A 12689-nucleotide genomic window follows, 5' to 3' on the forward strand; every position below is an offset into this window, starting at 1 on the left:
GACTCAGAGCCTTTAGTTGTTCTGCCCCAAGACTTTGGATGTGCCTCCACCAGATCTCCGGACCATAAACTCTTTCACCACTTTTAAGTCACGTCTCAAAACCCATCTATTCAGAATTGCATACACCTGATTCTGTATTAGTCCATTTTAACTTGCTCAGCTTTTTATACTGTCATGCTTGCTTTTTTCTTCTTTAACTTATGTCTAAATTTTATTTACAATGTTTCAATATATTGTATTGTTGCTATTGTAAGGTAAACTTAAGGTGTTATAAAACGTATTATTATTATTGTAGTATTTCTCTGCAAATAGAATACAAATGATAGGAAAATTCAATCATTTCCAGACAGTAAGCATGTGTGTCAGGCACAAACGTGTATTCAAAATTGAAGTGAGACTGATTTAAGCCTCTATGCTCTAATGTGAACAGCAAGTTTTTGCATTATACCTCGATGGAAATCCATGCTCCTGTACAGCCTCAAGGAAGAACGTCAGTGCTGTAGAAGCCTTGTTGTTGTTAGCTGCTTTCAAGTACAAGATCTGAAAATAAAGAGACATTATGGAAGTACTAGTACTAGCATCACATTTTCTGCTATTTTAGTGAAGAATGCAAACCTTCCTTGAGAAGCCATCAACACCACCAAACATCACAAGTCCATATCTGTAAAGAGACAAAGACACAGCCCCTAAGACTTCAGACACTGAGTATAATTAATTAATTGCATTTTTCACCAATAATCAAATATGAAACATTACAAGTTAGGACTTGTCAAATTTGAAAGTGGATCACACATTTCTAAAAGCATGCAAAGGCTGGTGAACTTCTCTTAATCTGTTAGAATTTAGAGAATAAAATATATATATATATATATATATATATATATATATATATAAATATATTTATTTATAACTGCTAACTTGGCGGTAAAGTAATGGCGTAATGTAAAATACAGTGTTTGCATATGCATGAATGAGTTAAATAGTAATGTGCCCAAATGTGCCCTATGACTATTGAGTTATGTTAAACTTACCTAATTAACTTATGGTTGGTGTCAATGTGGAGCAGTGACAGAGGACCAGGAACACTGTATGTCCTTCTAACAACACATCCAAGATTTGCCATCCTTTCAAGGATTCCAGCACTGTCAACACGACGCATGGAATCCCATACTCTGTTCCACTGCACCCTGTGGCCCAGTGCCCTGAGGCGTCCTTTAACCATTCTGTAGCCTAAAACGACATTCCATAGTGAAAGAATTACAACAGCACATTGGAAGGCACTTATAGTACAGTAAATCAAACTACTAACTAATCATGACATTCAGCTAGTGTTATTCATGTAAATATGAAATGTTGCTAGCAAGAAAAATAAAATAGAATCTTATTACAAGCATTATTTTTCACATGAATAACTAACCCAGATTTTTCGATTCCTGTTTTATGGCTGCAATTAAGTTGTCAAGTTCATCATCTGATAGTGAGCTGTAGGTTGCCGTTATTGAGAGGCCCCACTCTTCCATTCTTCGTCGGACTGTTTTCTGCGATATGCCCAAAAGCTTGGAGATACAAGGAACGGAGAGGTCCATCTTTATTAGATCTTTGAGGTGGTCTTTGGAAACTGTTAAGGGATTTTGTGATTTTATGATGTTTTTCCTTTTTGATACATCTTCCTTTTAATGTTTCATTTATTCAGTTCTCCTTATATTGCTCCATTTACTCATTTACTCATATGCTCCTGTTAAGAAAGGCTTGAAAAGCACACAGTGTTCACATATCTTTATGTTTTGTCTTTGCTTCTGCTCACACACATACACATGAGCCCTGCAGTATTCGCTGACTCCTGTGAAAGTCTCTTGCAGACACCCTGGGAAACAGGACCCAAACTGGCTTCTGTTTTCCTCGAGATAGAAACTGCACACACACACACACATATACACTGTGTCCCATACATGCCCAGATTGTCTGTTACAGCCTGATAAAACAGGGAATGCTACGATGTATAAATAAAGCTGACTACAAAGCCTCGGGGTGAGTATCACTCGATCACTCACCCGTGCGCACGTAGTTCTCTGAACAAAACTCTGACTGTTTCTGTATTCTTTCAATGTTTAAAAATGTCTTGCCACTGACAGAAACATAGAGCTTTGCCCTCCCCCGTTCACCAGCTGAGCTGTCAACAACAATGGCAGACCTTCTTGTATCCATATCGGAATGGATGAGGCAGATGAGGTGGTGAAGAGCTTCAACTACCTAAAAGATGGTTGCATTAAAATATTTAGTTGGATGAAGTCCTAGAATTCAGTTTTACCATCTTAGTAACATTATTCTTATCCCCAATCTTTATATTGAAACACAGAACAAAATTTCATCTTGGATTTAACAAAGCAATGGATGACAGGTGTATTTGTATAGCATAATTACTACACTTTAAAATTAACATTATAAGATACATAAAAATGGCATATATTGAAACGATTTTTAAAGGTAACCAAAACTAAATCAAATAAACCTACCAGTGATGGAACATTAATATGAGCAGAAAGAGAACAGACTAGAGTTGATGCGTTCACGCAGAGGAACTCAATATGATCAAGGTCCAAGGGCTGCTGTTGGTAGGACTGCACCAGCCTATTTTGAAGGTTTTGGAAAACATGTCTTCCTAAAGCCACCTGAAAGAAGAAAAAATTTATAGAATTACTGATATCATATGAAGTGCATTGAAGGAACAATTAAATGTTTTATTGCGTAAAACTCAATAAAACAAAATAATATTCTCATGAAAATCTTTTTATTTTTATTAACTTTGTAATACAGTAAAGAAACTGAATTGCATTAAAAATTATTTTTAAATATGTTCTATCCTGTGCCACCTTGCTGTATTCAAAAAATTCAAACAACATTACTTTAATAATGAAAAAAAAATGAACCCACCAAAGAGTCACAGGGACATCCCAGGTTCTCTGTTCTGGAGGGAGATAGACCAAGGTCCACTTGATTTACAGTCACCTGTTAAGTAAAACAATCAGACAATTTTCAAAGATTTACACGTTTCTCTATGGATGTATCATACACTCTCCTATTTAGAAGGGTTCTCTCTGAAGTACCCCGTGGACGTTCCCATGATGACACAGATGACCCACAAATTTAGTATAGCACACTTCAAAACACATAACCCGATGAAGAAAGACTTTAAAAGTCCCTAAACACATTTGACATCTGTTAGGGTTGAAAATTTATTTACAAGTTTACAAAATTATTAAGTAAGGCTGTTTCATTATTTTTTTAAGATTTACACAATGCAAATGTGCTCATAAGCATGTTGGCACTCCATGTTTGAAGGTTGAGAGCGTCATTCAGCGCTGTATTTGAAATGTTGCAGGTACACATAGAGTGCAGAGGGGGGTTTTGCAGCATGCTTACAAACACACGATAATGGTTAGATTAGTCTCTGGGTTATGGAGTCTGAACAAGATGCCGTGAACTGGGCCTTAGAATCAGCATCTGTTTTTATTGTCACAGTATATAAGCTGTAAAGCCCGTTTCAGCATTATCCTTTTTGGGAAGCTGGTTCACACAAAAGGCTGGCACTATAAACTTGTAATTTCAACTGCTGAAGCAAATTCAATCTTTTTAAATCTTTTTCTCCTGAATTCCTTCTTAAATTTTTGAACACGACACATTCAGCAAAGCAAATATCAATAGACATAGCTTACTGACACCAGACAGACACTGCACTACAGTTACCACAGAAGCATTCTTGGTCAATCTGGTACTGTATGACAGAGTACTTCTTAATGTCGCTGCCTATAAGCTGTCATAAATGAAACGCTCACTGAAGCTAGGTCCCCTAACTTTCAGTAGCTGTTGAAAGTTGTTGTATACTGTAATTACTGTAGTATTACTCTAACACAAACTCGGGGGTGACCTGGGACCAGTGCTAAGGTCAAGTCAGAGCATTTCAGTTCCAAATATTACCAAAACGACATCTCATCGGGATTAAACTTAAATCCAAACACATAATTCTCCACGATGCTGATGTTTAAGCAGACAGACCGTGCCACACAGGAGACTATTTGAACACATGCAACACTAGGGCTAATGTTGAGAGCCCTTTTAAGCTAGCTTTTGGCACCGTGAAAAATTACAGTGTAGTAACCGAACATGATATTCAAAATATATGTCTGGACAATTAGCTTGTTCCAGTAAACCATAAATTAAAGCTTACCTGCGCTGCAGAAGCGCCACCGCTGTCCTCCATCTTCAAACTGTGTTACCCTTCCAGGACCTGAAGGTCCGTAAAGCATCCCCCCCGACAGCCAAGCCCATCTGTTCTCTGATTGGATTGTTTAATTTGTGATTGACATGACATTGACCAATCAGCTTAAAGGAAGAAAAATAGGGTCAAAATTCGTACTTGTAACTTGCAGGGGTTTTTTGGCTAAGTCCACACACAAATCTTTTTTACACACGCACAAATCTGTTTTACACACGCACAAATCTTTTTTACAGATACAAATCTTTTTTACGCACGCACAAATCTTTTTTACAGATACAAATCTTTTTTACGCACGCACAAATCTTTTTTACAGATACAAATCTTTTTTACGCACGCACAAATCTTTTTTACAGATACAAATCTTTTTTACGCACAGACAAATTTTTTTTACGCATACAAATCTTTTTTACAAGTACAAAACCGATTTACAAGTACAAAATATTTATGACCACATTTTGAGCCCATAGAAATGCGGAGAAATCAAACGGCGAGAAAGACTTTATTCACGCTTTAGCACAAACTCTTTGTTGGCTGCTGTGAATATTGATGAACACAGAACTCCAATGTAAACATAAAAATGTGCCAAATAACACTCGAACCAGCAGGTCGCCTCCAGCTCTAAAGCACTGGTGACGTTTACATACATGTGACTGTGGCGCAGTCCCACAGCAGGTCTTTGGCCCGTGGCCCATGTGACTGTGGCGCAGTCCCACAGCTGGTCTCTGCTGCAGGGCTCTTCCTGTTTAAAGGGAGTTTTTCCTTCCCGTTCTTGCTCGTTGTCTTTACCTTACAATATAAAGCACGTTGGGATGTTTTTGGTTTGTCACTAAATAATTTTTTTTTCCTTTAATAACTGGCATCTGTGATCTAAATTTGAGAAAACAGATTCTGGTTTAACGATTATTGATCATATTAGACCGTTTCTTGCTGTCGTTTCCTTTTTCCGATCCTGACCTGACGATTCTGTTTATGTTACGTTGGTGTCTCCCTCTTTGTTCCTTCCCTCTGTCCTTGACTTCCTGCCTATCTGTGTGTTGTCTGGGTTCCTTATTAGCCTTCTCTGTGTCATGTGTTTAGCCTGTGTCTGCTTGCTCGGCTCTTGCTGACCTCGCGCTCCTGTTGTGGTCGTTCTTTCGATTTGGTTTACCTTGCTGGTTTTGACGTCTCGGCTCAGTGCAGTTCTTTCTATTTATCCATACAGTGAAATAAAAAATGCTGGCAGCTTCCAGGCTCATTGTGTCAGCATCTGAACTACAGGGGGATGTAAACCAGAGCTCAGTGAGGGTCATCATTAATCGTCTGTTGTTACCATGACTGCAGGGTTTCTTTAAGGCCACAGACCGTCTCACAGAAGCAATCAGAGCTAATCAGTAAGAGTGACACCTATGATTACTGAAGTCAGTTTGTGTTGTGTGTGTGGGCTAATTGAAGTGGATTTCATTAAAGTCAAATCAAACGTTTTGTAATTTAGTGGAAGCCCAGGAAGCCTGCTGAGGGTCCCCAGATGCCCCTGAACCTGCAGCAGGAAGTGCTGATCCAATCAGCTGGCTAAGTGATGATTCACTGCATTAATCAAAGAGCGAATGAGTCAAACAGGCGGTCAGCAAGCCGGCATCTCAGCCAGCGGTGACCCGTTGTTTGATTTCATGTTACATAAGGTAGACTTTGATGAGAGAGATGAGAGATGAGATAGCCTTTATTTGTCAGTTGCAGGTCTTTTGCCCGCAACCGAGATGACAGACCTTGCCGACCGCACATACAATACACAAACATCACATTGGGGAGACAGGTCGGGCTAGGTAGCGAGGAAAAAAACATCGAAATGTGTAACACAAAAGGATAATACAGGAATGCACAGATATCAACACACCATAGCACAATAAACACAGACAAGCAACATGGGAAAGAGTTCCAGTGTGTACATCTGATCTGGGACCCCTGCAATCTTTCGACTGCGCCTCCAACTGACCCGATGTCCACATCAGCGGGGAGGTAAGCGTTGGAGGTGGCGTTGGATCCGGGGTAGGGAGGGTGATGCGTCGGTGAGTGCTTATCAGTATCAGTATATGTATGTGTGTGCGTGTCCAGAGTTCAGCTGAGACAGTGTCCTTCGCCCTGCCAGGCTAAGTAAACAGTCCTCCAGCCAACCCAGGTGGCCTTGCATGGAATGTGAAGGAACAGACTAAACACAGTCGTTATCAGGGTGTTGTTGTTCAGCTCCGGCCTTGCAGCTGGCGCCAAAGGGGTATCCGCATAAGTGATGTTATTTTTTTACTTTAGTGCGAACAGCTCATATGAATTTCAAAGCAGTTCTACAGTCCAACACTGGTCTCTCAATCTCCCGTTGAGAGAGCGCGAGCTTCGCCATACTTGCGTTCTGTGATGTTGTCACTTCTTGTGCTCAAGGAGCCAATGTCTGAGAACTCACGGCAGTGTGCCTCCCCGAGATGTCATCCAATTTTGCGCCCAGAGATGTTATTCCGGGCTAGCCCTTCCAAGATGTATTCAGTCTGCAGTCAGAGGTCTTATTCTGAGTATTCACAGCAGCCGTAGCCTCTCCAAGATCTTATCCGTGCTGACTCAATGAGCCCATTCTGAGAAGTCGCGCCTCGTCCCATCGTTCAAATCCCAGCGGGCAGCCTTGTGGGGGTTTGAACAGCCGGTTCCGCTTTCTTAATTCTTCGATAAGTCAGGGCCAAGCCAGCTCCGATCAGCCAGAACCCTGTTACCATGGTTCCGAATAGGTAGATATCTTCACCACTCAGGCTCACCCAAGCCCAAACTTCTCATTGAGAAAGGGGTGTCAATTGCATTTAGGGACCAGTTGATCCAATCCATAATTCCTCTTTTAGTTTTTAGAGAACAGACTGTGAGAGAGTGTTCCAGGGAAAAATACAAAGAAAAACACGAGACTAGACAAGGACATAAGCAGGGAAGATAAGGGAGAGGAGAAAAAGTGCGTCCGCCTCCTCCGAGAGCCAAAGAAGCCGTGCTGCACGCTGCCCCTCGCCGCAAAACGCAGCTTCCTCCAAATTGTATTTGGTCTCAGAGGGAACGCCAGCGCTGAAAAGACAAGCAACAGTGATGATGTGAGCGGTGTGTCAGTGATTCCTGTGACAGTGAAGACAAAGAGGAAGACGATGCATATTAATCGATGGTCACATCCTGCGAGGACCCGAGGCTGAGAGGAAGTGACACACGAGGGTCCGACTCCTGTCGGGTCCACACGGAGCTGCAGACGCTACAGTAACCCAGCCAAAGTGTGCAGCGCTCCCTTTGAGTGCATGCTAGAGGCTGATCTGCACACCTGCAGAGTCACCATTTGATATCATTCATTAAACAATCACAAACAATTAAAATGCAAAATCAGTCACAAGATCAACGAAGGTCAGGAAAATTTCCAGCGCTGCCTCTCAAATCAGCATCATAGAGCGCTGTGGGAGAACGTCACGGTGACCTAACAGGGACGTCACGAATGACAGCTTCCACAAACTTCCCGTTTAGTTTAGACTCAACGCTCATCTTCACTTGTTTTATTCTGTACTCGACTAGACTGGATTTACATGAGTCATAGTTCACAATGTTCCCTATTTTATGATGAACCTTCAGCCATCTCTCTTCTGATTGGTTGCCCCTCACAAACAGTTCCTTGTAGCTTTGGTTATATGAATGCACACCTGGACTTTCCCCCTAAGCAACAAACATCATCATCATTGAACAGATGATCCAACCAGACCCTTGATGCACATTAGAGGAGTCGACCGACGCGAGCTGAGGGGAACGCCGCTGATGTTTACTGTATTTGCTCGCAGAGCTGTGACCCTCCGCCCGCACAGTTAAACACAATCAGGGAGCTAACCATGGAGCCACATGTCGACCTTTTCCAACAACGCGCAGACGCATGGTGTGCAGCTCAGCTCAGATTAAAGGTTAATTACATTAATCAGGGCAAATATTTAATACAGAAAACCTTAATTATATTTACACAAACATGAGCGGCTACGCACGGCTCTGCAAATTAAATCCAAAACTGTGTTTATTCCCACATCCTTCAGCTCTTCTCACAGCCCGCTGAAGGCGGAGATGTGAGTTACATAGACTGCGTTCCTTTTTTGGTCTGTGTTTGGCTCGCAACTCCCACTGTGCAGAACACGGCTGAGCGTGGACGTTTGCAACTCCACCAAAACATTTCAGATTAAAACTGGTTTCAGTTTCTAACCTGCAGCACTTATTGTACATAAGACTTATCAGGACACTTCAAAGAAAATACTGCTTCCTTTTAAATGGTCCCTTTCTTCCATGGAGCTTCGTTTCTCCGCTGACAGCAGGACTCACTTTGCTGCTTCACATGTTGCATGAAGCCTGAGAGGAGTTCAGTAAAGTGTCAGACTTTTCCATCTTTTATCTCAGAAATGTCAACAGCTGAGAAAATATGAAAAGCAGCCTTGTTGAAACGCTCTCTTATTTTTATCTGGAGAGTGTGAGACTGCTCCGAGGACTCAGTCTTCGGAGGAGGACGTAATCCTTCCACTGATCTAAAAAGCTTTCCTGTCCTCCAGATGAGAGAAATGGACTTTTAGGGGACAGTTAACTGTAGTTTGATGCACGCACACTTGCAGCGTTCCTGCCAGAGCGATGTGGGGACACGTAGCTTTGGTGTTATGTGTTTGTGGAAATGTGGCTGTTTCCATGGCAGCCGGATGACTGACAGGCGTGAGCAAATGTTGCTAGGAGACGAGCAGAAGCTTTGCATACAGTATAATTTAATGTGTTTTCACAAATAGTGATGCTCACATTGTTGTCCAAACCGTCAGCTGCCAGGATTCTGACACAGAGCAGGGCAGGTATTAGAGGGAGGAGCTTAGAGGACCTCGATACAAAACAGCAGCAAGAGTAGAAAACATTAGAAACTATGGCAGAAATGGATTTCAAATATTGCATGTACTGCTGTTTTTCAAACTTTTATAAACATGCATGTGTGTGATTTCATTTCCGCAAATTTAAGGACAGAAAACAAAGTACTGAGTTCATTTCTCTGGACATACGACGTTCAGGTGACTCGGCTCTGTCTCAGCAGAGAGTCGGGCGATTTGATTGGGCTGTTTTCTTTTGCCCGTCTTTGCCTAGCACGCTCTCACGAAAGAGATTGTTCCGAGCATGAGCTTCACTTCCTGTCTAGAGTTATCAAGAACTACTGGCTGCTGTGGTCTCTGCAGCTTCTACTGTACTGTTTCTTCTCTCTCCATGCCTTCTGGTTTATCCTGCTACTGTGTTGCAGCTGTGTTAAACAGACTGTACATAAAAGATATACTCAATAATGTTAAATCCAAATAAAGTTGTCTGATCAGAGCTGGAGCTTAGCCTTGTTGACTTCCTGTTAGCACAGTGACCTCACAGCAGCTCTGCTATTGGTCAGTTAATGTCATTAAAAACGGTTCAACTGCACAACCACGGCTCAGAGGTCCTGTGACCTCATCGTTAATCACACCAGCAGTGCTGTGGCAGCAGAGAGAGGCTAGCAGGTAACAACAGACTCAACAAACAGACCCACGGTAGCTGTGTGGGGGTGGAGCTGGACGTGGTCAGTACTGTCCAACCTCCCCGGCGTCTTCAGGCTGCGCAGCCACAGCAGCATGTTCACACCATATTTGTTTATGTGCATCATCATTATTTTTATCCCTCAGCCTCTGGCTGCAGAGGCTGTAAACTTTAAAGGGACATAAAACGCATATAAAGTCTGATTTACCCACTGAGCTCTGCTCTCAGACACTGATGTTACTCAGCTCGAGTTAACAAAACAGCGCCCCCTGCTGTCAGTACGGAGCATGACATCATGTGGTTGGCTAACAGACAGCTAACTAGTGACAGGATCGATACCTCAGAGGAAAATAAGGACAGTGAAGCTAAACGTCAGTGTGAGGGGATCACTGTAGCGCTGCAGCAGTCAGTCCATGTTAAAGGATCTACTGTCCACTTTAGGAAGTGGCTGTTCGCTGTTGGCTAAAATCCAGCTGTTAGCCGTGATGTTGGGGTTTGTAAAGCACTTTATAAATGAGGACCGTGTGAGTCTATGTGAGTCAGCAGACAGACAAACTGGAGTCCGACACTCCAGCTTTTCCTCACCAGGCCGAGCCGTGTGATCAGCTGCCAAAGCAGATCTTCACAAGATGTGATCAGCGCTATTTTATTGAATAAAATATTGTTTCTTTTCCCTAAAACAACCAAACAATTTACTACATGACAGGTTACTGCATCCATATCACACAACAAACATTACAGTTTCTTACTAATGACGATTAAAATTCCTGACATTCATCGGCACGTCTGCAGGAAGGCAAAACTCCGCCTGACAGTGGGGCTTCACTTTGCCTCACTCCTAATATAAAGTAATGCAGTGATGTGAGGAAAAAACAAACGGTCTCCAAAAAGTGCGTCTTCTCTTCATCGGAGCCTCCACTTTTTTCTTTTTTCCTTTGCACACTTCGAACTACCCTCCCTGCAGACGTGCTGATGGAATTCCTGATCGTGCTTCTGTAAGAAACAGTTATGTTTGTGGTGTAGTGTCCATGTAGAGGGCTGGTATGTTGTAATCTGTTTGGATCAGCTGATCACCAGAGGAGTGGGTCCAGTAACCACCTGTCACATGACTCAGGCTCTCCTCCACAGTCCTCATTTGTAAAGTGCTTTACAAACCACCACATCACGGCTAACAGCCACTTCCTGCTACAGACACAGACAGTAAAGTGGACAGTTTATCCTGGTTTAACATGAACTCGTTGTTGTTTACAAAACTTTAAGCTCATATTTGTTAAACTCAGCTTCACACACAGTTACATCAGTGTCTGAGAGCAGGGCTCAGTGGGGTAAATTATCCCTTATATTTCATGTCCCCTTTAACATGGGGGTCTATGGGGACTGACTCCCTGCTGGAGCCTCTAGTGGCCGTTAGTAGAACTGCAGTTATCCTTATGTTCCCAAATTAAAATCATAAGAAGATAAATTTCAGAGCAGAACAGAAAACACGTATTGATTAACATCATGCTGCAGTCAGTAAGCTTGACCACATCTTAAGGCCACTGTAATAAAACATATTGATTCAGGCTCATAATGAATGCTACCGCCATGTTTGTCTTCCAATGGCAAGAAAGTTCCCACAGTGAGGCTTTATGGACGGCAGCATTTTTATTCTGACCCACACACACACACACACAGAGCAGTCCCAGCTGAGTTCTAAAATCCTCAGATAAAAATGCAGCTCACAGAAACGAGCTGCGTATGACTCTGCATGTCTCTGCCTTCGCTGTTTATCCGTCTGCTGCCTGCTTCTTTCTCCCTGGCGAGTCCGTCTCTCGCCGCCTGCCGCCCTTCTCTGTGATCAATCAAAATCTTCCCTCCAGAACCGCAAGTGTATGAACCAGAACAAAGAGCTCCGCCTACAGAAACATAACCACAGCACCCTGATGGGAAATTAAAACTATATATGAATTTAAATAACAAGGAGCGCAGTCTGACAAAGCCAGTGATGTCGAGGTCCTCCTGTGTAAATCTGCTGCTTTGGTTGCATTTTGCTTTCATGTTTTCAGCTCCTCTGTGTTTGGTGGCACAGCGGTTCACACTGTCACAGCAACAAGGACCTGGTTCCAAATCCACCGGCCAGCAGAGGTCCTGCTGCTGAGTGCTAGCATGGTCTCCCACAGTCCATGCATGCCAGGCTAACTGCTGAGTCTAGACTGGCGTCAGACTGGTGACGCTAACACGTCTCGTCCCAGACAGCTGGACTTCTAACCTTTTGTTTTTATACAAACACTGAAATTCTGGTTTTTGGAGATTTTTCCTTCCTTGGTCTTTTGGATTATGGTCGTTCTCCCGTGTTTGTGTCGAGCAGTGGAAACATAAACGTAGTTAGAGCTGGGCGATAGAACGATAACGATATGTGTTGCGAAATAACTTTTTCTTGATAGACAAATTTAACTATTGCGATAGGCCTCATCTCTCTTGTCCTCTTAAAAGAAAAAAAAAGAACAGCCAATCCAAATTAAGTAGCGCAGAGCCGAACCAATCACAGCCGCAGCGTCACGTCACATGACTTGTTACGTACAGCACAAGTGCCAAGCTGCACATGTGTATTTGTTTGGGAAGCAGCCAGCCGGGCTGCCCAGGTAATGGAGGAAATGAGTTTGCTGACCAGAGAAAAATCAACCGAGAGCGTGACCGAAGAAAAAACAGATGATGGTTCCAATGCCGGAGAGCTTGTCGAACGGAAGGGCCACAGAAGTTCCGTAGTGTGAAGGTATTTCGGCTATTTCAAGTCTGACAAAAAAACAGAGTAGCGCAAGACTGTAAATTGTGCCGAAAGCAAGTCTGGAAATACAATAAAGCGGTGCATGCTCAATCTCTGACTGAAAGCGCTAAT

At 42.7% G+C, this 12689-nt stretch overlaps 1 protein-coding gene across 1 annotated transcript; it reads right to left on the reverse strand.

Moving 5' to 3' along the window:
- Positions 1–129: 129 nt before the first annotated feature.
- LOC120435654 lies at positions 130–4318 on the reverse strand. Its single transcript, XM_039605456.1, has 8 exons — positions 4226–4318; positions 2932–3006; positions 2514–2669; positions 2136–2250; positions 1418–1618; positions 1032–1230; positions 616–661; positions 130–540 (listed from the first exon to the last, which is right to left on the reverse strand). Exons 1-8 carry the CDS (start codon positions 4256–4258, stop codon positions 418–420), a joined length of 948 nt encoding a protein of 315 aa, XP_039461390.1. The 5' UTR covers positions 4259–4318; the 3' UTR covers positions 130–417.
- Between the last annotated feature and the right edge of the window lie 8371 nt (positions 4319–12689).

Source organism: Oreochromis aureus, linkage group 22 (genome assembly GCF_013358895.1).
Source record: "Oreochromis aureus strain Israel breed Guangdong linkage group 22, ZZ_aureus, whole genome shotgun sequence".
Classification (NCBI taxonomy): domain Eukaryota; kingdom Metazoa; phylum Chordata; class Actinopteri; order Cichliformes; family Cichlidae; genus Oreochromis; species Oreochromis aureus.

Coding starts and splice junctions, on each gene's coding strand:
- LOC120435654 (XM_039605456.1), bottom strand. CDS start 4,258: ATGGAGGACAGCGGTGGCGCTTCTGCAGCGCAG. Junction 1,619..2,135: donor GGGGAGGGCAAAGCTCTATG/TTTCTGTCAGTG, acceptor ATCCCTTAACAG/TTTCCAAAGACCACCTCAAA. Junction 662..1,031: donor ACCAACCATAAGTTAATTAG/GTAAGTTTAACA, acceptor GTCTCTTTACAG/ATATGGACTTGTGATGTTTG.